This window comes from Chiroxiphia lanceolata, chromosome 2 (genome assembly GCF_009829145.1).
Source record: "Chiroxiphia lanceolata isolate bChiLan1 chromosome 2, bChiLan1.pri, whole genome shotgun sequence".
NCBI classification, from domain to species: Eukaryota; Metazoa; Chordata; class Aves; order Passeriformes; family Pipridae; genus Chiroxiphia; species Chiroxiphia lanceolata.
Window position 1 is genome coordinate 91,258,866 of NC_045638.1, and position 21,872 is coordinate 91,280,737.

General features: G+C 41.3%; 1 protein-coding gene across 19 annotated transcripts in view; it reads right to left on the reverse strand.

Moving 5' to 3' along the window:
* LOC116781936 (rap1 GTPase-activating protein 1-like) overlaps nucleotides 1–21,872 on the reverse strand; it is a 44,319-nt gene that overhangs the window by 5,606 nt on the left and 16,841 nt on the right. For 9 of the 19 annotated variants that reach the window (XR_004355032.1, XM_032677779.1, XM_032677777.1 and 6 more), the window contains 15 exons: nucleotides 18,550–18,653; nucleotides 16,996–17,074; nucleotides 16,659–16,712; nucleotides 16,485–16,568; nucleotides 15,675–15,775; nucleotides 14,935–15,064; nucleotides 14,531–14,686; nucleotides 12,706–12,777; nucleotides 12,429–12,515; nucleotides 11,601–11,735; nucleotides 10,022–10,165; nucleotides 8,696–8,799; nucleotides 6,329–6,445; nucleotides 1,361–1,487; nucleotides 1,170–1,272 (listed from right to left, as the gene is read on the reverse strand). Coding sequence is in view for 15 of the 19 variants with exons in the window: in XM_032677779.1 (XP_032533670.1) it covers nucleotides 1,170–1,272; nucleotides 1,361–1,487; nucleotides 6,329–6,445; nucleotides 8,696–8,799; nucleotides 10,022–10,165; nucleotides 11,601–11,735; nucleotides 12,429–12,515; nucleotides 12,706–12,777; nucleotides 14,531–14,686; nucleotides 14,935–15,064; nucleotides 15,675–15,775; nucleotides 16,485–16,568; nucleotides 16,659–16,712; nucleotides 16,996–17,074; nucleotides 18,550–18,653 (1,597 nt within the window). In the remaining 4 variants the exon portion in view is untranslated. Of the gene's footprint in view, nucleotides 1–1,169; nucleotides 1,273–1,360; nucleotides 1,488–2,718; nucleotides 3,508–5,957; nucleotides 6,005–6,324; nucleotides 6,446–8,695; nucleotides 8,800–10,021; nucleotides 10,166–11,600; nucleotides 11,736–12,428; nucleotides 12,516–12,705; nucleotides 12,778–14,530; nucleotides 14,687–14,934; nucleotides 15,065–15,674; nucleotides 15,776–16,484; nucleotides 16,569–16,658; nucleotides 16,713–16,995; nucleotides 17,075–18,549; nucleotides 18,654–21,872 lie in introns of those variants that run through there. The other 10 variants (XM_032677773.1, XM_032677780.1, XM_032677776.1 and 7 more) reach the window with 10 other exon arrangements.

A 21,872-nucleotide genomic window follows, 5' to 3' on the forward strand; every position in this document is an offset into this window, starting at 1 on the left:
TCACAGAACAGAGGTCTCTGCAGAACATCTGACAGTATCACATCCTCAGTGCTGTCACTAAGATACAGACAATTTTAAGCAGGACGACTATTGACATCTCATACAGGGCAGCTGCGGAGACTAAGACCTAACTCTATCTTCAGAGTAAACTGGCTCCACTTTCTGATGCTTGTTATCTTTATCAACAATCCCTTTTTTCACACAATTCCTACAAAGATTTCACTGTCCTTTCCAACCAACTCTCTCACTTGCCATAAACATAATCTCTACTATCTCTTACCATCTCAACATGCTCCTATTCCAGTCTTTCGGCAACAATTGTTAAGTTTTGCCTTTCACAGTTTCTAATGACTTCCCAAACTCAAAAGCTTGGTCTTCTCAATCATACTTTCCCAAAATCTTACACAGGCCTCTCAGCCTCATTCTCAGAAACAGGTTGAAACTGATTTAAATTTTCCCTAATTTTAGCTTTAGACTGCTTCTCAACATGAAATGCTTTAGTAAAAACCAGTTCATTTTAACAAAGCGAAACAACAACTGCAAACAGGGTCTGAGATCAGTGCAGGTGATACAACCTCAGCAGCAGGTAATATGATAGTTCTCCCTGCTATGGGACCAAAAAGAAGACTATAATCATCTCTTTGCACTTTGCAAAGAGATCCAAGCTGACTTTGCACTGGATCCAAGCTGACTTAAATCAACTACTTCAGCTTTAATCAAGTAAGACTGACTAAAGAGCCAAGCCAAAAAAAAGCTCAGTATATGTTAGCTACCTGACTACCCCCATTCTGAGAAGCATACTGCTTAGTTCAGGAAACACTGTTTCTATAATTCCTATATCCAAACTGTCTAGTTTATAAAGAAGTATGGGCACTGATTCAGAAATGCAACCATAGCTCTCCACAGAAACACAAACACGTTCATTCTTTGCAGTCTACTGTAACTCTCTGCAGTATGTACAGCACTATTTATTCACGCTACTGAAACATTCTCTCCACATTAAAGTTTGCACGCCAGTTTCTCTCCCCAATTCTCTATCATCTACCTACAGATCTTCTACAGATCTTCTCAGATCTTAAGTACAGCATATAAAGGATGCAGCTCAACCTCCCATACGCTTCTAGAAGCATAAGTAGAGGATTTTTTCTTTTTATTCTTTCTTTTTTTACCTGGTGAGCTAGAAGTACTGGGTGTGCAGTCACTGTCATCCAGCCACATATTCTGAACCATTGAATCCTGTTTTGGAGGGCCCTCAAGAGAGCACGTCAGCTCCTGGAGAGGGCAAAGAAGACGTGTTTTAATAATGCACTTGGTAAAATCAGGCAGGGTAGCCTCTGTTTGTTAGAGATCAGACACCCACCCTGTCATTCTCCTCTTCCTCAGATGCTCCATTTTCCCTTAATCCACTACAACAACTGCTTACACTGGATGAAGAACGTGAGAGTGGCTGCATCACACAGTATCCTGAAGTGTGACTCCTGAGCATTCTGTGAAATGCAAGCATTCAACATCATCATGCTTATTGTTACACACAGGCTTAATTTTTTGTGGCATAACTTTATTATACAGCAATCAGAAACAGTAAGAAGAAATGATTCATCCACAGCTAGTTTTTCCACCTAGGAGCAGAGCACAAGTGAACTGGCTTGCATATCTTAATTTCTAGTTGCTACATCATTTAGTAGAAACACCACTTCTTTGTCTCCATGCTGGATAACTGTATGAAAGGACAAATCTAACTGAATATTTAAGTCACAGACTTACGCGGAGTAAAGCAGAGTGAGTCACACCACCTGCATTTAAGTACCAAACACATCTAGACATTCATTAAAGTCAACAGATGCCTTATTTTGGAGATCAGAGATTTAGAAGCCTAAATATAATATGAAGAGATGTGAAACTGAGTATAAAAGGTAGGCAAGACCCAGTCTTGGCTGCCCATTCCCACAGCTACTATCAGACTATCATGTTTGGTCTTATGTGAAATTCCAGACAGAACAAAGGGACTATAAAAAGCACACTTTTCATGCCATAAAGCTTATAAATTGTTACTGCTGGTTTTCTGGACAGGTGTAACACAAGAAGGCAGGAAAACACACAGACATTAACCAGTATTATAGAACAGTTAACTAAGAAAGTTTAACAAAGCAATGGGAAGGTTGAAACAAATTACTGAGATCTGCAGGCTGTCTCAGTGTCAAACTATTCAGCATCAAGTGCCAAGCTCTTGCACAGGCATGTCAGAACTTCCTCCTGCTTACAAACAGGAACACACCTAGGTCAGATTCCCATCCTGGTGATTTTCCATGTGACAAGTTGCCAGTAGATGGGCTCCTTTAGGTCCATTCCACTAAACTTTTAGGTCTCACAGGGTCATTCAACAGGGATATTCAAAGCAAACTGTATTGGATCACTTTACCACTACTTTCTTAAATGACACAGACACTGAGGTAGCCCGGTGCATGTTTCATAACTATCAAGAAAGACCCTTAAGGTCAGCTCTTCCCAGATCAGAATTTGTCATCCACTGCTTACAGTCATCTAGGAGATACAGCAGTCCATGACGCTGACACACTTACATGGTGCACTGTGCATGTAAGCCTAAAATTTATGGGGAAATACCACTGCTTGCGTAAGACTAGCCACTAAGGGAGAGATGAGTGCTTAAAAATGTTAAGAAATATAAAAAAGCTAAGAGAGGCAAGAAAGATAAGACACTTTTAACATACTAAATATATTTATTCCTTCAGAAACACTGCAAAATGTGGCCAATCTTGACCTACAAGCAGTAATGAAACCTAAAGTCCCAGGCATATTCCATGCCAGCATGCAACAGGGAGAACAGTAAAGATAGGGCCAATATAGGCCAAAGATATTTCCTCTAATTTAGGAAATATATTTTGGAGGAAATGAAGGCCAACATGCTTCTCCCTCAGCAGAGCAAACAATAACATGAATTTAAGTGAACTGGGATCTAGATTTCCACAAAGTATCTGCTTCTCAGCATCTTTCTTCAGCAGGTTTCTCCATCCTCGTTCTCTGCACTGCATTTCCTGACCTATGTAATTCAAAGGCACTAGAGACAGAGGTGGAAACATGTTCCTCTGCTCTTGCCTTCTGCAGGCCAAGATGTTCTTACTCATTTGAAGGGAGGGGAAGAAAAGGGGTCGCACTCAAGGTGGCCTCCGTTCCCCATCATTAGCAGAGGCTGGTTCAGTGGCTGCTGATTGGGCAATGGGAAGAGCATAGAGCCCAAATGCTCCAACAGGAGCTCTGTGTCCATCTCCCTCTCCCAGAATTCCTGCTCCAGGAACTGCCAGTGGAGCGTTACTTGGTGCCACTTGGTCTCTCCACAGTCCTTGAGGTCCTCTAAGTACGTTCATGCTCCTCTTAGCCAGGACTCTCATTTCACCCCAAAAGTCTTGCCAGTATCTTCAGTGAGGTAACCAGTGACTGAGTAGCATCCGGTCCACTCCTGATTGGCTTGATGTCCCCACTCAGATGTGTCTGAGGAGGGAAAACACACACACAAAAAACCCATGTACTTTTCCTAGGATATGGACATATACAGTACAGTGCTTGATTTTTCAGATGCAACCCAAAAAGTTGTCTTTTCCTGAGGAGTTCTGCTACTTGGTTACATAGGCTGGCTTAATTCTTTTCAGTCTGTCCCTTGGGAAGAAGGATTATTTGGAAGGCTACCTGGACAGAAGAGCAGAAAAACTAAGGACAATTGTCCCTGCATGTGAGACAGAAGACACCATTAGCTCAAGTGAACAATGCAGTTTCATGGATTGCAGGCTGATCGCTGCAGAAGGGTGTGTTGAGAATCAGGAGGCAAGGACAGAAAGTAAGTGCCACTTTGTCTCTACTATAAATTAATTAATCTATAATTTATGTGCTCCCTTGGCATTTATTTTCAGGCTAGTTTTAGTAGAACACAGATGAAGAGGTTGATCATTCAAGTCTTGAATCTGAAACGGTTACTTAAGACCAGCAGCAACATGCTGGACATTTCTGTGATAAGAGAAATTTCTTGTGACTGTACTCTATGGAGAGAACCTGGAGAGGATTGATGACATACTACCAGGGATAACCCATTTATGTTATCTAATAGGGACTACACAAATTATTCTAGAACCATTTAGAACTCTTTTTGCATTAGAATTATGCCTATATCATGAATCCTGATTTGTGGTTCCACAATTAATGAAAAACAGATAGGCTATTTCAGCAGAACATCAGTAAATGGTCTCCAAGACAGACTGTTAGAATTCACGCTCCCAGCCTTTTCCTGCAATACTGTGCTAATAATGTCTTGCTGAAAATGGTGTGCTTTACATGGTGGAATTACATGTTCTTACTCCCCTGCCTCAGACAACATGCAGAAAGTATGACTGCACATGGGCTAGTCCATAAGTCTGAGATCACAACTCTAACTCTGGCTAATCACTAATTGTGCAAAACTCCATGCTACATCCCATCTCATAAACAAACTCTCCAGGAATGGGCTAAACCACCACAATTATGATCGTAAGTGGTTTGAGTCTGTGACTGGAAAAAAATGCATAGAGAGAATCCTGGGACAGAACTAGACAGACTGCCAAATAATACAGGTCATGCCTCATGTGCATAAACAATATTCATGCAAGTATTGTTAGTGAAATCCCATGCTACGTTTTCTCTCCAAAAGCATATGGATACCAACTTGAAACAGCCACTGCAGCTGGCTCACCTCAGCTGATGGAGAACGGGGACTGGGAAGTGGGGGAAGCCCACAATCATATGCAAAAGTCAGGAAAGAAAGCTTCATACTTCTTTTTTTCCAGGACATGCACACATTCTACAGTCAGGTAACCAGGACTAGCCAAGCTATGAGATCTTTTCTAAATAGGAGAAGTCTCGCTTATTATGCAAGGTAATCAGCTATCTAATCAAAACAAGAGTCCCTAACACATGCCTAGTCAGGAACTTCTAGTTCACTAACAAGGTCCCAGGCAGGATCAGGAAAGGGAGGTGAAATGATGTGGTAATGCTGGAAGATGGTGGTTGCTGACCAGTCAACAGTTCCATGTCCTGCATTCTCTCTTGTCCTTGGCTGCCAGAGCTAGCATCTTAAATGGTCTGTATCTCCTAGATGTACTCACATCCTCCTCCACACCAAAATTCTGGACACTCATCCAACCCAAAACCAAAACTAGCACATACACAAAAATGTACTTACCAGAACTCTGCACCTTGGCTGTGACAAAATTCCGGGCAGTACTAAAGCACACAGCTGAGTAGCTGAACTACTGCAGATAGTCAGCAGCCTGTAATTCTTAGATAGCACTGGGTCTAGTTGGAAGGAAGGCTCTTCCTTGTCAAATCTGGTACCTGGAGCAACTACAACCACAGAGCCCTGGTTCTAGGGCACGCCCTGAAATTTTCTTAGACTAGACACAGTCCTGAGGAAGCAACATGCCCTAATACAAAATACTCTGTCCCTTTTTTGCCACAGGTCTCATCCAAGTCCTCATGAAAAAAATTAGGTGTGGCAAGCTGTTCCAGAAAGTCAGCTGCAGCCTTGGATTTAGAGACAGGCTGCTCTGGAGTCTTGGAAATGTAAATGGGTGGTTTGCCTGAAGTATTCTAGATAGGATCACGCACCAATATAAAACAGCTTAGCAACAGCAAAGCTCTACTACAAGGAAATTGCATTTTTCCAGTTTTTGGCAACCAGAAACTGGAAAACCATTTTGCAGACTGCTGCATGAAGTGTTTTGCAGGAGAACACTGGGTGTGGTATGGCGTGCTTTAGCAATGAAACATAGGTGCAACACATGAGACCGTGCTGTAACACCTGCTATAACACTTCGGGAGGACTGAAGACAGGTTAGTTCACGCTGGTTGGGAGCAGCGGCACGGATTCTGCTTAAAGGGGCAGAACTTGAGGACAACCCAACATCCCAACATACCCTTGTCCAAGCTTCTCCATGAAGCTCCAAAATCACTCCAGAGCAAACTATAGAAGAAACATATACATGAGTAAACATGGATAACTGGACAGCTAAGACTCTGCGTATCCTGTTGGATGCAAGTTAACATTATAGTAAAGATATAACCAAAATCACCTTTAAGTAGTCCAATCTTTCTTCACCAACTGCTTCAGAAAGCCGAGTCCATGACAGGCTCTGAAATACTGTACCACAGCCAGACATCTAACTTTTAAGATGCTACAATGCCTGATGTGGACAATCTCAGCAAAGCCTCCAACAGAATGAGACATGCACCACACTTAAGCCAATACCAGAGACAGTGAGCATCTTTCAAATTATTTTCAACTCACTTGCTCTTCCTGCTGGGGAACTCTGGGGAGCTGGGACTGGATGATCCATCAGACTTCAGGTCAAAGAAAGTTCCTGGACTGTCCAACACCCTCTGTATCCTCTCTGCAGTGTCTCTGCTTGGAGAAAAGAGAAACAAGCTATACCCAGAGCCAGAGTTAACTACTGTCTATTCTAACAGTCTTTTACAAGCCACAATACAAAGCTGGATCTCTCATATACATGTGAAACAGAAGTAAACACAGTTGTATTGAAAAGGGCAGACTCCTTACATGTCACATCTGACATATTCGAAATGGCAAACTTTAATTGATTTAAAAGCTTAAATTAATTTCAGTATTCACCTTTAATTCTTTAACTTTTTCTTCTATCCTCTCTCTTTCATTAGTATTTAATAGAGAGTGTAAATATGATGGTTACTATAGTATTACTGCTGCTAGTACTTGTCAAGATACTTCTGAAGAAAGCTGTCTGTGTAAGTAACTGAAAAGAGAGGTATGTTTAATTAAGTAAAGGAAAACTAAGGGGGTATTTTTGGAGGGGGGGATGCTGGGGAGCTTCAGTGATGGGAGTTCACAGAGCTCTTCCCCTGCTCTCCTGGTCAGTTGATCCTACCTGTACCCCTCAAATCACAGTTCCTCACGCCCTCACTTGTGCTAATACAATTGTTTGTGAGACTTGAAATTACCCTGACAAAAATTCTAAAATTAAAACAATCCTGAAACTTCTGTAACACATGAACAAGTGGGATGGACTGGGTCAGCTCCGTCATCAAAGCCTGCATATCGTTAAATTACAGCTTCAGGTGAAGTCACACGTTGAGCTCACTGTTGCCAGGAAGAGAGAATGCTCCAGCCTCCTTCACTCTTACTGAGTGCACTTCCCATCAGTCCTGATACCCATCAAACTTCTCCATGAGCCAGTTCATGGCAGAATCTGGCAGACAATTATCAAGGAAAGTAAGTTGATACTTTTTCTCTTAGATTAGTGGGCTGAATCGGTTCCATGGAAGATCCACTGAGTATCTGAACCATCACAAGGAACAGTCAGAACTGGGTAGTTGAAAGAGACACTGGGAGAGAGGAAGTATCACACCTGCTTTTCAATAGCAACGAACTGTTAGAACACAACAGTTGCTAGTGAAACTGCACCTTCAAGAATGACCCAAAAAGTCTTTCACAAAATACAAGCTAAGGCTCCCTGTTCCTCATATCTAAGTTTACAAATATGCAAAAAGAAAGCTAAATAAGCCAAACAGCTTACCAGTTCCTCCTAGCAAAGAGCAGGAAAAAAAAAAGAAGAAAATAAATCCAGGCATTTTCTTTATGATAGAAAAGTTATACAGATTCTTCAAGGGGATAGAAAAGCTTGTTGAACACAAAGTAATGGATTGAGGGACACGACTGCCTAAAGCACAAAAGTAATTAAAATAGTGAGAAGCTGTGGTTAACTGTGTTGGCTTAGACTGGGCAACAGGGCAGTTGTCTCAGAAGATTTAATTTTTCTCCAAGTAGATTCTATACTATTTTTATTCAGATTAGGCCATATGTACCTCATTAAGAAAGAACAGAATATGTAGTAATTTCCTTCTGTCATAAAATGGTTTCCACATTAAAGATTACTTTTTCCCTTCTACACCGAGTCTTTAACCTGCTTTCTGGAATTCTTGCAACTGGGAAAATTGCATATTAGATGCACAGCACTCATGTGACTTTTGAGACTCTGTATAATCTTAAAAAGGTGTCTCAGCTAGAGCTGAGAGAAATTTATGATTTATCTAAATAATCTCTGGTGACCAGTTGACAACTTTTGAATGGTTATAATTCTGTCAAATATGCCAAATCACTCCTTGAACCTGTATTTTATCCATTAGTTATAATTATTTCTCAGATAATCTAACTTAAACACTAGTCTTTTTGACTTAATGCTTTAAAAAAAAGTCCTTTAAGATACAAGTTTTGCCTATTTGAACATTTTAACATGGAAACAAACAATCAAGCATCCCTTTACCAAGTACTAGCCTGTTATCTGACTCTTATCTAAAAGTGGTGAATACAGAAGAGGAGACTCAAGAGTCCTGGATCATACTGTAAAATATTTAAGAGTGATCTTTCAATATTCCTCCACCCATTTCCTCCATTCCTCCTCAAATACTGATTCTCCCCACTTCCAAATGTCCTTTTTTGTCTGTTTCTGTCATTTGTCCATTTCTCCATTAGCTGATAATTAGGTTTTTCTTCCAATCATTTCCATTTCAGCTCTCATTCCTGTCAATTCCCCTTCTGTCCTTATATGTGCCTTTTCATGTTCCTTTTCTCATCTCCTCCTGTTTTTCTACCCTCTTTGTCTCATCTTCCCACAGCTCATACCTCTTTTCCTCCTGTATGTTCTCAATGCCAATGGCACTACTCCGTCGCCCATGGAAGCGGCTGGCTCGAGTACGTGATGGGCTCCTACCAGGCAAGGCAAAAGACTAGAAAAAAGGAAAGTGTGATAGAATGGAAGGAGGGGAACAAGACAGGAAAAACTGTGGAGAACTGGAAGCGTGGCAGAAGAGTTTGTGACATGAATCCAGATCCTCTCCTTTACTCTGTAATACAATAGCATGGCTCGGCTCCAACTCTGCAAGGAGGACTTTCTGTCAGTGAGAAAGAGCAGCCAGGGCTTATAAAGGTGGTATGAGAAAGGGACAGACAGATACAGAAACAAAGGCAGAACACAGCCAGTATACAGAGAAAGGAGCTCTGGAAGGGAGGTATACCCCTTATGATGAGAGGAGAGGCAGAATCAGAAAGGTAAAGAAATCAAGAAGTTAAAGGTGTGGAGGAGGCAGCAAATCCAAGTCATTAATAGGCTGTGACTTCGTTGTGTTGACATAGAGAACGCATGCAACCAAGAAATCTTCCCACTGAAGGGCACCTTCTTGGCTTACTCGGAGATGCCTTTGTTGTAGTTTGCCTGTATTGACATCACTAGTGCAGAGACTACAACTGGCCGGATGCACTTTGGCCAAGGTAACCATATTTTCAGTATTGGAAACACAGATCCTTTTCTGGAAAGATTTGTCATAGATTTATTATACTCACACCGATCACGTATGTTTAGTATCCCTATCAAATAAGAAAGGCTTTGATAGTGACTAGAAATATTCATTCTTTTTCTCACCCCAAGCTTTATCAATTTTGCTGTTTCTTCCCAACATGCAAATTCTACTTACAGCAAAACAGCACCTTGAATATATACTGTGCACCTGTTTATACTACAGAAAATAATCTGATTGGTGAAATTGAAAAAAGTTAAACAGTTCTAGTGTCCTTATGTTCTCAGCTCTTGCCATATGACAATACAGTCCCATTCTGGTCAAACCACAGTGCGTGCATTTTTTAGCATGTGGCAATGTACAGGATCTAATCCAGGATAGCAGAGATATATGTCAAAAGTAGAACCATGTTTGACTTTCTTCTCCCAGTCTGCATTAATCTCAGCTCTAGCTGACACATGAACTGAGGCTAAAGGACAGGCACAGACAAAACAGACTGCAACACATACTTTCACCACTTGTGAAATGGGATGATACAACAAAAAGATTCACAGCTGTACAAGAAGACAAACTAATAGGGAAAGAGAAATAAAATGTATGGGTGGCTACAAAGGTATGCCGGGTTTTCTTCTTACAGCCCACCCGAATACCTTACCGCAGCAATGGCCTTAGGGCCCTCGGCGACACTCTGGCTGAGGGCAAGGCCAGCTGTAGCTGGGCGGCTGGGCAGGGCTGGCTGCTGCTTTCTCATGGATATCCCCATGGTATCCAGGCTCTGGCTGCGGCCTCTGATCACCCGCTGAACAGGAAGGAGGCAGGGAAACAGACAAACACAGATATACACATATAGACATGCACACGGTAGGGTAGTATGAGAAGCATCACAGATTGAGTGGAAAGTCGTGACAGACCGACATCAGAACCACACAAATCCTAAATCCTAGAAGGCAGCATCTTAGATACTGCCCATACTACTTCATGCATGGAGCTCTGGGAAGAGCCAGGGAGGAACTCTTCCTCAAGTATATTCGCTACTTTCACTTCCCTTGTCCTTTTTCAATAATTCGAGATTCCCTACCAGTATCCCAGCATACTGGACAAGACAGCATCGACTGGAGCAGTCCTACCCAGTACAGGTATAAAACACAAAATCAAACTCCTGTTCAAGACTGTAAGGTTCAGTCTTGTATGAATTTCAGTGCTGGCTGCAAAGGTAAAGCAGACATCAAAATCTGAAGCATTTGAAAAAGCCATTTTCTGAGTTTACTCAGCCTTTTCCAGCCTTTTTACAAAGGTCACCTGTATATATGACATGCAAACCACAGTATCTGCTAGAAGTCAGAAAAGGGACATTTTAGGGTAACTAGGGTAAGACACGGATGGGTACAAAATTCATGGTTAGTAGCAAAGGCAGGGTAGACTGATTGTATGTAAAAATGCACCTCATCAAAGCATCCCAGATCTGACCAAAGCTATGCACATAGCTAAAGAAACTGTATGTGAATGGATTCGTTTCAAAGCCCTTAGTAACTCTAACCAGCCTACCACACAAAGCAGGTGGAGGTCATCTGAAGAAATGCTATTCATAACACTTCTTTCCAGACAGAAGTGACATCAGATTCTCTCTATATAACCAGTTCAAAACTCAGTTTGCCCATTCATATAAAAACTTTGCTTTCTCGTATCATCTTGATCACTTTCAAAACAAAGTTCTGTCACCTGATCCTGACTTATTAAAAAACTGAAACAAAACAACACCTTGCCATTTACACTGAACAAAGACAAAATAACTCTGGCTTTTAGAGAGTAAGTAAAGCATCACAGTTTTTCTAGACAGTACACTCAGAGACCCTTTTGCAACCGGACGTGCCTATCTTGTATTGGCCTTTTTAGCCACCAACGCACTTGTAACAAACGTGGGTAGAGCCCTTCCCAAATCTTCGTTTGCGAAGCCCAGCCATGACACTCAGAGACAGTTTAGAAACTCTCTTGTAGTAGCTCTTGCAACTCTTCCAATTATAACGAAAATGAATTGGAGGAGATCTGCTGTAGGAACCAAAAGCCCCTTGCTACTAGTTATTACAATTCCACTTGCAAACACTGATTCCTTTTTCTGTAAGTCACAGAATAAAACCCCATCTGACACTAGACACAAGCATGAAGCATAAAGAGTTTGACTTCTACAGGCCAGTATGGAATTCTGCACCACACTATAGCTCTGTAGGATGGCTCACCTTGAAATTTTCCAGGAAGCCCCCACTGCCATTCTCTATCTTGTCATCCTCCCCTGTGGGTAATCCCATCATACTGCGGCTGCGAAGCTGCAGCTCCTCAAAAAGGCTCTCCAAGAGGGCACTCCGTGTTCTTTCCTGCATCAACATTGGAAATGAGAACATCTTTTAACGGGAGCGGAGAATTTTTTCCCTGTTTTCTCAGTGTCTCACATCCTTCTTAAAAAAATCCAACAACCAACCAAACAAAAAATTCCCAAAACAGCAACAACGAGAGCAAAAAAACCGCATGAAAATACTTCAAACAGTATGAAGTGTTTTAACTGCATAGTTACAGTTTACAGTTTTACGACACAGTTATTATTGCAGTAAGACCCAGCCCTTTTAAACTCTTTCTAAAGCAGGTCATAAAGGACACTTTTTTACAGCTGATGAAACAGAGGCATGTTTTTTCCAGATCAGGTAAACAGCAGATTCTGGAACAGAATTTTGGTACCAAAAATCAGTGATATTAGTATGCATCCTGTACCATAATAGTGAGTTTCAGCTAATACAGAATTTCCTCCAGCAAACTTATGTGTCACATTCCCATTCTTACTTGAGGATTAGACCTTTACATTAGAATGCACCTGTTCATATTCTATCGCACCTGCTATGAAATATGAAGGAAGCATCCCATAGCTGAGTATTAATCACGTTTCATCTTCCTTTCTTAAGCAACACAAAATCAAAAGCTAAAAATTTTACTATATTTTCTTAATTTGACAATAATATCTTTATAACTACATATAATTATAAATTTTAATGGAAGCAACCAGGTAATAGACCCACCTCTAATTTAGCAAATTTCTCAGCTCGATAGCAGCTGTACTCAGCATTGATGAGCTTGACCAGAAGGAATTCACGAAATTCTGCACTCTGTAAGATAAGATGAAGACTAGACTAAACTGGAGATAAAAACAGTAATAAAAATATCACATGGTAAAAGCTCTGCTTACTACTCTTTGGACCTCTAAAGACATTTAGCTAGACTGACAATACTGACTCAGAACATTAAGTGTGTGTACAATATCCTCCTGCCATCCAACATTGGACCAGAGAAACAAACCTTTTTAAATATGGCTGGATTTGGCAGAGGGGGTCCAAAGAAGGGGACATCATCTCGGGCTGTGACTGAAACCTGAAATAATAGAAGGGAGAAAAAAAAAGTATCGTAACACAAGTGAAACTATCAAAGTTTTCAAACTACTATGATAGATCTGATCCCTTCTGAATAATTTACATATCCAAAAGAGATCTAATACAGTGTCCTGTGCATCCCTTTGTTTCTGAACTCAGTGATTGAATGTGCTGATTTATCTCCCAGAAATTCAGCTGGATGTGCACACAGCAAGAGCAACAAAAAATTGAACTGACTGCTTTTTTTAAAAATATTTTTAATAATAACCAGCATAATCAGTATATTTACAAAAAAAAAAATGCTTCTATTCAGGCTGCAAGATTTACCTCCACTAGAACTTTGGTCAACGTGGTTGTACTGACCTATTTGTTTTTTACAGAGAATCCTTGGTAGAGATACACTGCACACTGAGGGGACTATCTCAGTGCCACTGCCTCTCTGAGTCACAGGTGATAAACATGCAAAAGCATTTTCCCAGTATGAAATAAGGAAATGCATGAGTTTTGTTTGTTTTATTTTTAACATGCTCCTACCTAGCATACCAATGTCAAAAAAAGTAACTGTAATGCAGGCCAGCTTTTACATAGTCACTTGTCTCCTCACAGCACTTACTTATAATTACCAGATACATATAGCACTTCACAATATTTCAGTTATTTTTTTTGTCATGTTTGAAATGGAGCAATACCATTATTTGCTATTTCATTCAAGAGGGAACAATGTCATGACAATTGTAACTGCCTCAAAATAACAACGAATAAATGTCACAGAGCCAATGAGAGGCATGAGTTTACCGAGAAGAAGTGAATTTTTGTGCCCTACAATACAGAGAACAAGAGAAGTGGAATCCCATGACCCTGATCAACACGAGGCTTTCATTTGTCACTACAAAATGGCTGCCCAAAGCAGAACAATGGAAGATGGTTGCTCCACCACCAACACCCTCTTCAGTAGAAAAGCAGATGGAGATCCTGTCCTAATTTTGGTATTCTAAGTGTTCCTGTAGACCTCCAAGGCACAAGGACTCATCATCACCAAATCAAAATCTCTACCTAATACGAGACATAACACACAGATTAAAACGTTTCTACAATGGAAACTCCATCACAAATGCAAGTTTCTTTATATTTTCTGCTCTTTAAGCATGACTGAAAGTTGAACATAAAGATATACAGACATCCATACAGAGTCATGTCAGAGAGGGAGAAAGCGAGCTGTGTCCAAAGACTGCAGATATGGAATATGAGCTCTAGCAGGACTTCTTTCAACTGGAGGGCCCTAACAGGTAGCTGTTCCCTACAAGATAGGCATCAGTTCTGGGATCCCCAAAAGCAGGCGTAGCTGGTTCAGATTCCATAGATTAGGCCAACCAGCTGTGTCTGACCTGCAATCTCAGCCAGTGCAAGCTCTAAGCACTGTGCAGTGCAGCAGAAGAAACGCAGACATGAATTTTACCTGACTTATATCATGTAAGCAAGACAACCCCCAAAGTGGGATCAATTGTGCCTCATGTCCCTTGATGTAAACAAAATTCTTTTATCTGAATTCTTCCTGCTTCTATTCCCAAGCTTCAAGCTTCAGAAATTCATCAGCTACTTTGAAAAACATACAACTAACACTCTAGTTTCATGTGCAGATACTTAAGAAATGAGGATGACAGCTGACTGAACCTGTACCTCTCCCAGAGGCCCAAGTACAGGTTTCCACTTCAAGGATCAAAATCAGTAGAGGGGAATCTACTGATTCTGGTTACCTTGTAGAGAGTGTCCCCAGTGGTGCTATGAGTGAGCTGAACTACCACATAAGCATGTAGGAAATTAGAAGCAATCATATCAGGGACAAAAGGTGTGCTTTCATCCTGGAAGATGATGGCTACAATGTCATTCCCAATGTGACGCTTCCGCTGAAGCTGGAGAGGAAAAAACAACAAAGAGAGAAGGCAGGTGAAAAAGAGTAGAACAGTACAATGGGGCCTCAAACACCCGTTTGCCAAGCATCTCAAAACCATCTGTTCAACCAAACCCCTCACCACTACTTTTACCATTACTCCAGCCATGATTCCCAACATTATACAGCTAACCATTCTCCCCTCTACACAGTCCTTCTTCGAATATCCCCCCTCTCTTAGGCACACTGTTGTAGTTCTCCTTCTGATACCTGTTGTGAATCTCCCTCTGTGAAGGGCAGCTTTGTAGATACGTGAAACATGATCTCCTTCCCCCGGAAATTTGTATAGACAGACTCAGTGCCTGTTTGACCTCTGGTAACATCCAAGCCTCCCCGGAACCTGAGCAAATCCATACCACGCCATAGGTCAGGCAGTAGAGATGAGAAAGCAGAAAGAAAGATGACAGTATCAGTAACAGTAGTACATCAATATTATCAAAGGTAATTTTTAGGAAGTCAGTGATAGTGACACACCAAATCTTACCCAAACCAATGCACTGACTGAAGCTGCACAGTGTTTCTGCTGGTGAACGTACCAGCTTGCTAAAAGCTATGAAGCTAAACCAGGGATCCTCAAAGATGCTACTTTCTTTGGTATTCTTCTGAGAAACACACTCCATATTTCAGAACTACAGAAGGGATGGACTGCCCCACAGAAAGAGCCTAAAACAATACTGTTCCATAGCATTGTGAAACAAACTTGTATTTGCACTTGTTCAATAAAATTATTCTTTGATGATACTGCGGGTCAGACTGAGATACCAGGAAAATACCAGCAGAGACCTAACTAGTTTCCAGCCACGATGGCTGACAAAAGCATCCTGAGCTTCTTCACCTGCACTGGGACTCAGAGGACACAGCACTTTTCTGAAAGCAGGGCTCTAACAGAGTCGCAGCCTGTGAATGCAGTGTTCCCTGACTCTGGCTTTCCAGCTGCACTGGGTACGCACCCACGGAAATCCTGCAGCTGAATCTTGTCACCAAGGAAATCCAGGAACTCCAGGAAACCCTGACTCTCTACTGTGTTACTGAAGACTTCTTCTTCAGTTGTCTACAAAAGGAAAGCAGAACTTGTAAGAAGCACAAGCAGTACAAAGAACAAGCAGTAATATCCATGCACAATTCAACCAACAAACATCTCTCCTTAAATACATCTCTGATCTGGGTCTTCCATGGTGCTGGGGATTCGTACCTCAGCCCCAAGCTGCCATTAGGGTTAGACTTAGGGTTCAGAGATCAACAAAGCCTGCACTTCCATGGGCACTGGGAATGGAAGAAGCAAGCCAAGGGAAGCATGGCATTGCACCAAAGTTGCTTCCTCCACACCTTTCTCATCTGGGCCACTTCATGGTGCTGGGTAGCTTTTCCTCATCCCTAAACTGCCTTTAGGGTCAGGATTAGCATTCAGAGATCCATAAAGCCTACAGCTCCAGGGACGATGGGGATGAAGAAACAAGACAAGGGAAGCACAGCACTAGAACAACATCACTGCCTCCACAAACTTCATCTGGGCCGCCTATGGAGCTGGGGACTTCTGCTTCAATCCCAAGCTGTCACTAGGGTTAGGGTTCAGAGATCTACAAAGCTGCCAGGGATACTGGGAGTGGAATAGGCATGCCAAGGGAACCATGGCACTGCACAAACACTGCTGCCTCCGCACCACTGCCTCTGGACAGCACAGATCTTCTTATTACATTTAAGCTAAGAGAACTGACTCTTTGCATTTTGTCTCACACATAGTGGGATCTGACGGAGCTTACCTGTCCAGGTTTCTGGTAGATGACCCCAAATTTGAAGTTATTGCTTATGACATGTTCATCAAATGCAACAATAAGCTGCGAAGCCTGAGGTAATGAAAACAGAAATTATCAGCTGGATGTCATTAGCCAGATCTTGAAGGAAAAGTGACATACAGACATACCAGAACACTGTACCTTGGGATAGAGGACAGGAAAGAAGCGTTCAACATTCACATCCTCACACAGTAGCTGTCAAGTGAGAAAGAGAGGGAAACAGAAGCATGATTATCATTTGCCCTAGCTTGCTACACGCATGAGAGTGCAGGCACTGTTTACAATTATTTGACAGGAGCCCCTTCAGGCAAAAAATCTGAGCTAAAATTAGAAGAGAAAGAAGAGAAGCTAAATGGAAGGGTAGGAGGGAACTATATGACAGTTCTACTGGGAAATAGTAGAAAAAGAGGGAAATGGGAAGACAGAAGTGAAAATAACTTGAAGAATGAGGTCTTAAACAGGCAAGCATGAATCTCACCTTTGCCATCTGGACAGCATTGGGAAACTCATTCAGACAGGAAATGGGGATTAGGTCATGTTTGGTGCCAGTACGAGTCCTGACACAAAACAAAAAAGGCATTAGAGACATAGCTGAAGGGAAGCACAAGCAACACTGGTTCTTTCTTAAAGAAAGAGTATCCATTTCTTCAGAGTATCCTTAAAGCAGTAAATCCCAAAGGGTTAATTTTAACCCTGGTGCATAAAGTCACTAGAAAAACAAGGTACTTTCAGTTCTTATTGTTCATCACTTGTTGTGGGGAGCAGAGGAAGATGAAACAGGAATGTTTATTCTCTTGCTCCTTTGCATTCTTTTCTTGTTTAAAGAAATAATTTGCTTTTCTTTTGCCCCCCGATTTTCTTTCACAGAAATCTAAATGTTGAAATACAATTCATGAACAAAGAATAATAAAGGATTCCTAAGACCATATAATGAGGGCTTGAAAGACTGTAAAAGGTCTGTTATAGACAGCTTAGAAAAGCAGATCTAAGCAAAGTAAAGGAGGTAGAAATTGGTGTAGCATTGTTCCAGAAAGCTGATAAAGAAAAGCTTCTTTCCTCTATATTTGTATATTTAAGGAGAGATATCTTTCTAAGAAAGAACTACTGAGCTGTCAGAATCCTCTTTAAACCATTATAAACAAGCTACTGAGCAAAAAGTACTGCATATAATGAAATATCTTAATAGAGGAATTTCTACCCTTTTGTTCTTCCTTGGTCTCTTACAGGGAAGGGTTTGGGGCTCAGATAAACATTCCCACGCACAGCTCATAAATAGGCTCTCTCTTTATTTTAAGATTATTGCTGGCACTGAAACATTATCTGCATACAGTGATGGAAATCCACCAGTGATTCTCTTGTAGCTGACTCCTATGCAACCAGTATTTTCCCTCAGTCCTGGACGAATCCTTCTCAGCAGCAACTGTATTAGAACAACTGTTGGTTCCACTAGCATGTTGCCTACTGGAAATTCACCCAGCCCATACTGTGGTAAAAAGCTTTTCTGAAGCGTTGCCTCTCACCCACGCAAGGTCCATCTCTATTCTTCCTCTAGTTCATTCAGCAGCTCTCTCTGGGCAATGTCTCTCTGTGGAAGCCCTAAAGGTTATGGCACTTTGTAGGCTGCCCTGGGAACCTAGAAAATGTTCTAGCTCACCTTCAAGGGAGCCTTACTCTCAAGGACAAAGCCTGGGCTAGGCTGTCCTCCATTAGGAAATCTATATTCTTCTAGAGAGTACTCACATGTCTCTAAGTAAACAAAAAACCCAGGAAAACTTCCTATTTGAGGGAAGAACAGATATCTTTCACACAGCTACTATAAAGATGCACTTGCAAGCACCACTTCAGCTTCCTGAAGGAGACTGCTGAGAGCAATTCAGAGGGGAAGGCAAGCAAAAAAATGGCTCAAAGTTTTCTTTGTGGTCCCCTCCAGAAGAAAGCCATGAAATTCGCACCCACATCTACGCAGAGGAAGCTCAAGGTAAGATGAGAGACACAGCACAGTAACATATGCTTCAACAACAGCCACTGTTACCTCAGCAACAGGCGTAGATTTTCCTGTTTCTCAATCTGTTCATACTTCACAGAAAGTACTAGGTAGCCCAAGGACATGTCACTGGAGTAAAAGTTCTGGTGCTCCTGCAAACAGGAAGCCAAAATGCATCATTCCCAACATGCTTCCCAGAGAAATTTACCAGACTTTTTTGCATACAACCTGTCACACAGGATTAGCTGATTTTTAATTTAACTAGCAATAGCATGCTTGAAGACATGCATATGCTGTCTTCCAGCCCACTTGATCATCAATGCATGAGCATATCAGTCAGAGTGCATCCACTGTCAATTCATTTTCTCCTCACCTGTCCAACATCAGAAGGGCTCCTGAGAAGCAATAGGATTAGAACATTCAGCAACACATTTTGAAGAAATCAAGTTTCTTGTAAACAAAATTGTATCTTCCGTGGACTTTCCCTGTATTCATTTTCCTATACAAAAAGTAAGGATCATTATGCCAAATGGTTGACCTCCAAGAGTGCTCACATCTCAGGAAGGATACAGTCAGTAAGTAATCACATTGCAGATGAATGTTCTCAGCAGTGCCACTGACACTGCTCGAGCTTTAGCAGAGTGTGCCTAGAACAGTCATTCAGTCAAACCATGAGCCACAATGCAAACATTTTTACAGTCTCTGTATGTAAGTGGTTGTGGCCAAACATTTCTCCTGGCTGCACAGCCATATTCCAATGGCCTATGTATATCAATATATATTGATATATAACCTCTAATCTCAAAAGGTTAAAGCATTTTGACACATGATGTGAATGGAAACCTCTAGCACAATGAAAATACTACATAGGTGGAATCATGCAGAAATGCTTTGATCACTCCCATCGTCCTAGTGGAAAATCTCTTTACAGCCAGTATTCAGAGCTGGCTGCTACACAAACTCTGACCAAAGCACTGAGACTGAATTTATGCTTTCAGCAAACAATCCAAACTTAACGAATACGAGGTATAAGCACAGAGAGACCAATGAAAATGTCATGCAGGGAATTTGGTTCTCTTTGGATTAGATTAATATCTTAATCTTTTGCTGATAACGAGAACTTCTGTTGAAAGGGGCAGTAGTACCTTTCAGTATTTAGCCTCCAACCCAGAGGAGTACAGTGAGATTGGTATGGTACTTCTGAGCTAGCAATGATGAAAGTTGGAGTCAGGCTCCTCAGCAAAGCAAAGTAATAGTAAATAAAACAAAACAAAGACTCACAATACCATTATTGTCTCAGATACCCTATAGCAGGTGGAATAATCAGTGCCTCCTTATGCCTTGGGACCATGAAAATCAGAAGAAAGTCATACAGCAATCTGCTGACAGTGGATCAGGAATGTGCCCACAGAGACCTGCAGTGTAGAACAGTTTAGACAACAGGAAAAAAATGAAGGTTTTCTTTTAGTATCTTTTACAGACAAATCCTGGGATTTTCCAAATCCCAGATGATGTACCTCAAAATATCTAGATGGATTTCCCACTTGTGATTTTGTAGGAAAAAGAACCTCTGTCTACTCACTTGAGAAGTCAGATGCTCGCAGGACATAAAATTTACACCCTTCAGTGGGGAGCTTGATTCCCAAATTCTACTTGTCAACAGTTTCACAAAGAAGAGGCACCAACTACTATCTTGTTTGTTGATGTGTTTTCTAATGAAATTTACTTGGAAGATACATTCAAAGTACTCCACATACATTTCAGTGTGTACAGATTCTGTCCTCGTGTATACCAGTGGTTTTACGCTGTTTGGTTTGTAGAAGTGATCTCCTCAGCCTAACTGCAAAGTGTTTGTCACTGTCAAATTAAGTGGAAGAGAGAGATAAAACACTGCTCCCGTGCAAATGGGCTGTTCTACCACCAGCCATCAAGAATCAAAGACAGAGTCAACCTGACAAGACGGCCAGGGAGAATGAAGTCAGTAACCAGGATTGCAAGATTCAGAGGGAACATCACAGGAAGCACTGTATAAAAGCATCCTCATGCATAACAGAAAAGTGAGACAGTAAGTTGTATTCAGTTGTACAGTCAAAGTTTGCACAATTTGAAACGTGTTCTGTCAAAGGAATACTCCAGACATAATAGATTAGTAAGAACTCAATGGGAGCAAAGAGTAATTTGATCCAAAATGGTTGCCAGTCTGTCAGTTCTTTCCTCAGCCTTCTGCATAGAAAATATAGAAGGTCTGTTCTGGCTTGCAGAACCTCTCTCAATACACTGGTGAGACTGCCTTTTGCTGTCTACACAATTTTTTGTATTAGTCATAGCTCTGACTCACTGTGAAATAAAAAGATATATCTAGTGAAATACTCTGATATCTAAGCGGACACAGACAACTTGAAGTTAACAGACATGAACCAATTCTCTCTGTGAAACAAAAAATGGAAAAACTAAGACTACGATCATTATCCTAAACCTCAATGTGAAGATGAAGCTATCTGACTGCTTTAATTATTAAAGATATGATTGTCCCCATTTCCTCTCAGAGACAGGAAAAAAAACCAACACCCAGAACTGCCCTGCTACTGACTTATGGGTAAAAGGTTTCACAGCTGACCAAATGAGAGGGTCTGAAAAAGTTAAAGTGTGAGTAAAGAGCAGCAAAGAGACAAAGTAATATGGCCTCTAGCTGCAGTGTTCAAATCCCATAAGTTCAGTGTCAATGATAGTGACTGAACTTATCTGTCCATGGGAAGAAAAGGTAAGATCAAAAGAAGCCACAAAGGACAGTTTATTTCTTCTGATCATGACTTTCAGGATACTAATAGATTTTGGGATGTGAACAAGAATCAGGTGCAGTAGTCACTGTGACCAAGGGCAGAAAGACAGAGTAGCTGAGGAATAGACAGATTCAAGGAGCAAAACAAAATCATGTTCAATGGTCAGCTGAAGTCTACAATCAAAACCCATAAATGAAAGAAGTCATATGCTAGGGTGGATGGCCAAGACAGGCTGTTAAGGAAAAACATGGCACAATGCCAATAAAAGTCAGGACTAGAAGGCAGAGCAAGAGACAAGGAGCCAAAACCTGAAGTTAGTTGCAGCCAAAAGTAACACTGAGCTGCAAAGACCAGAAATCAAGATTTCTTTTGGTGAGACTTCTAAGCCACACCCCAGCAGATTTGACACTTTGAGATCTCAGTTGTTTTGGAGACCGGGCTATCAGCTCTGTAGGCAACATAACAGGGCTACACAAAACAGTGCAATCTTCACAGCAGAATGGGCACCAGAATTAGTGAAAGTCTTAAAACAACTGAATTTTTTTCAAAGCTGCTCTGGCTGTGTAACTTGATCCTGAATGTAAGCCTGGG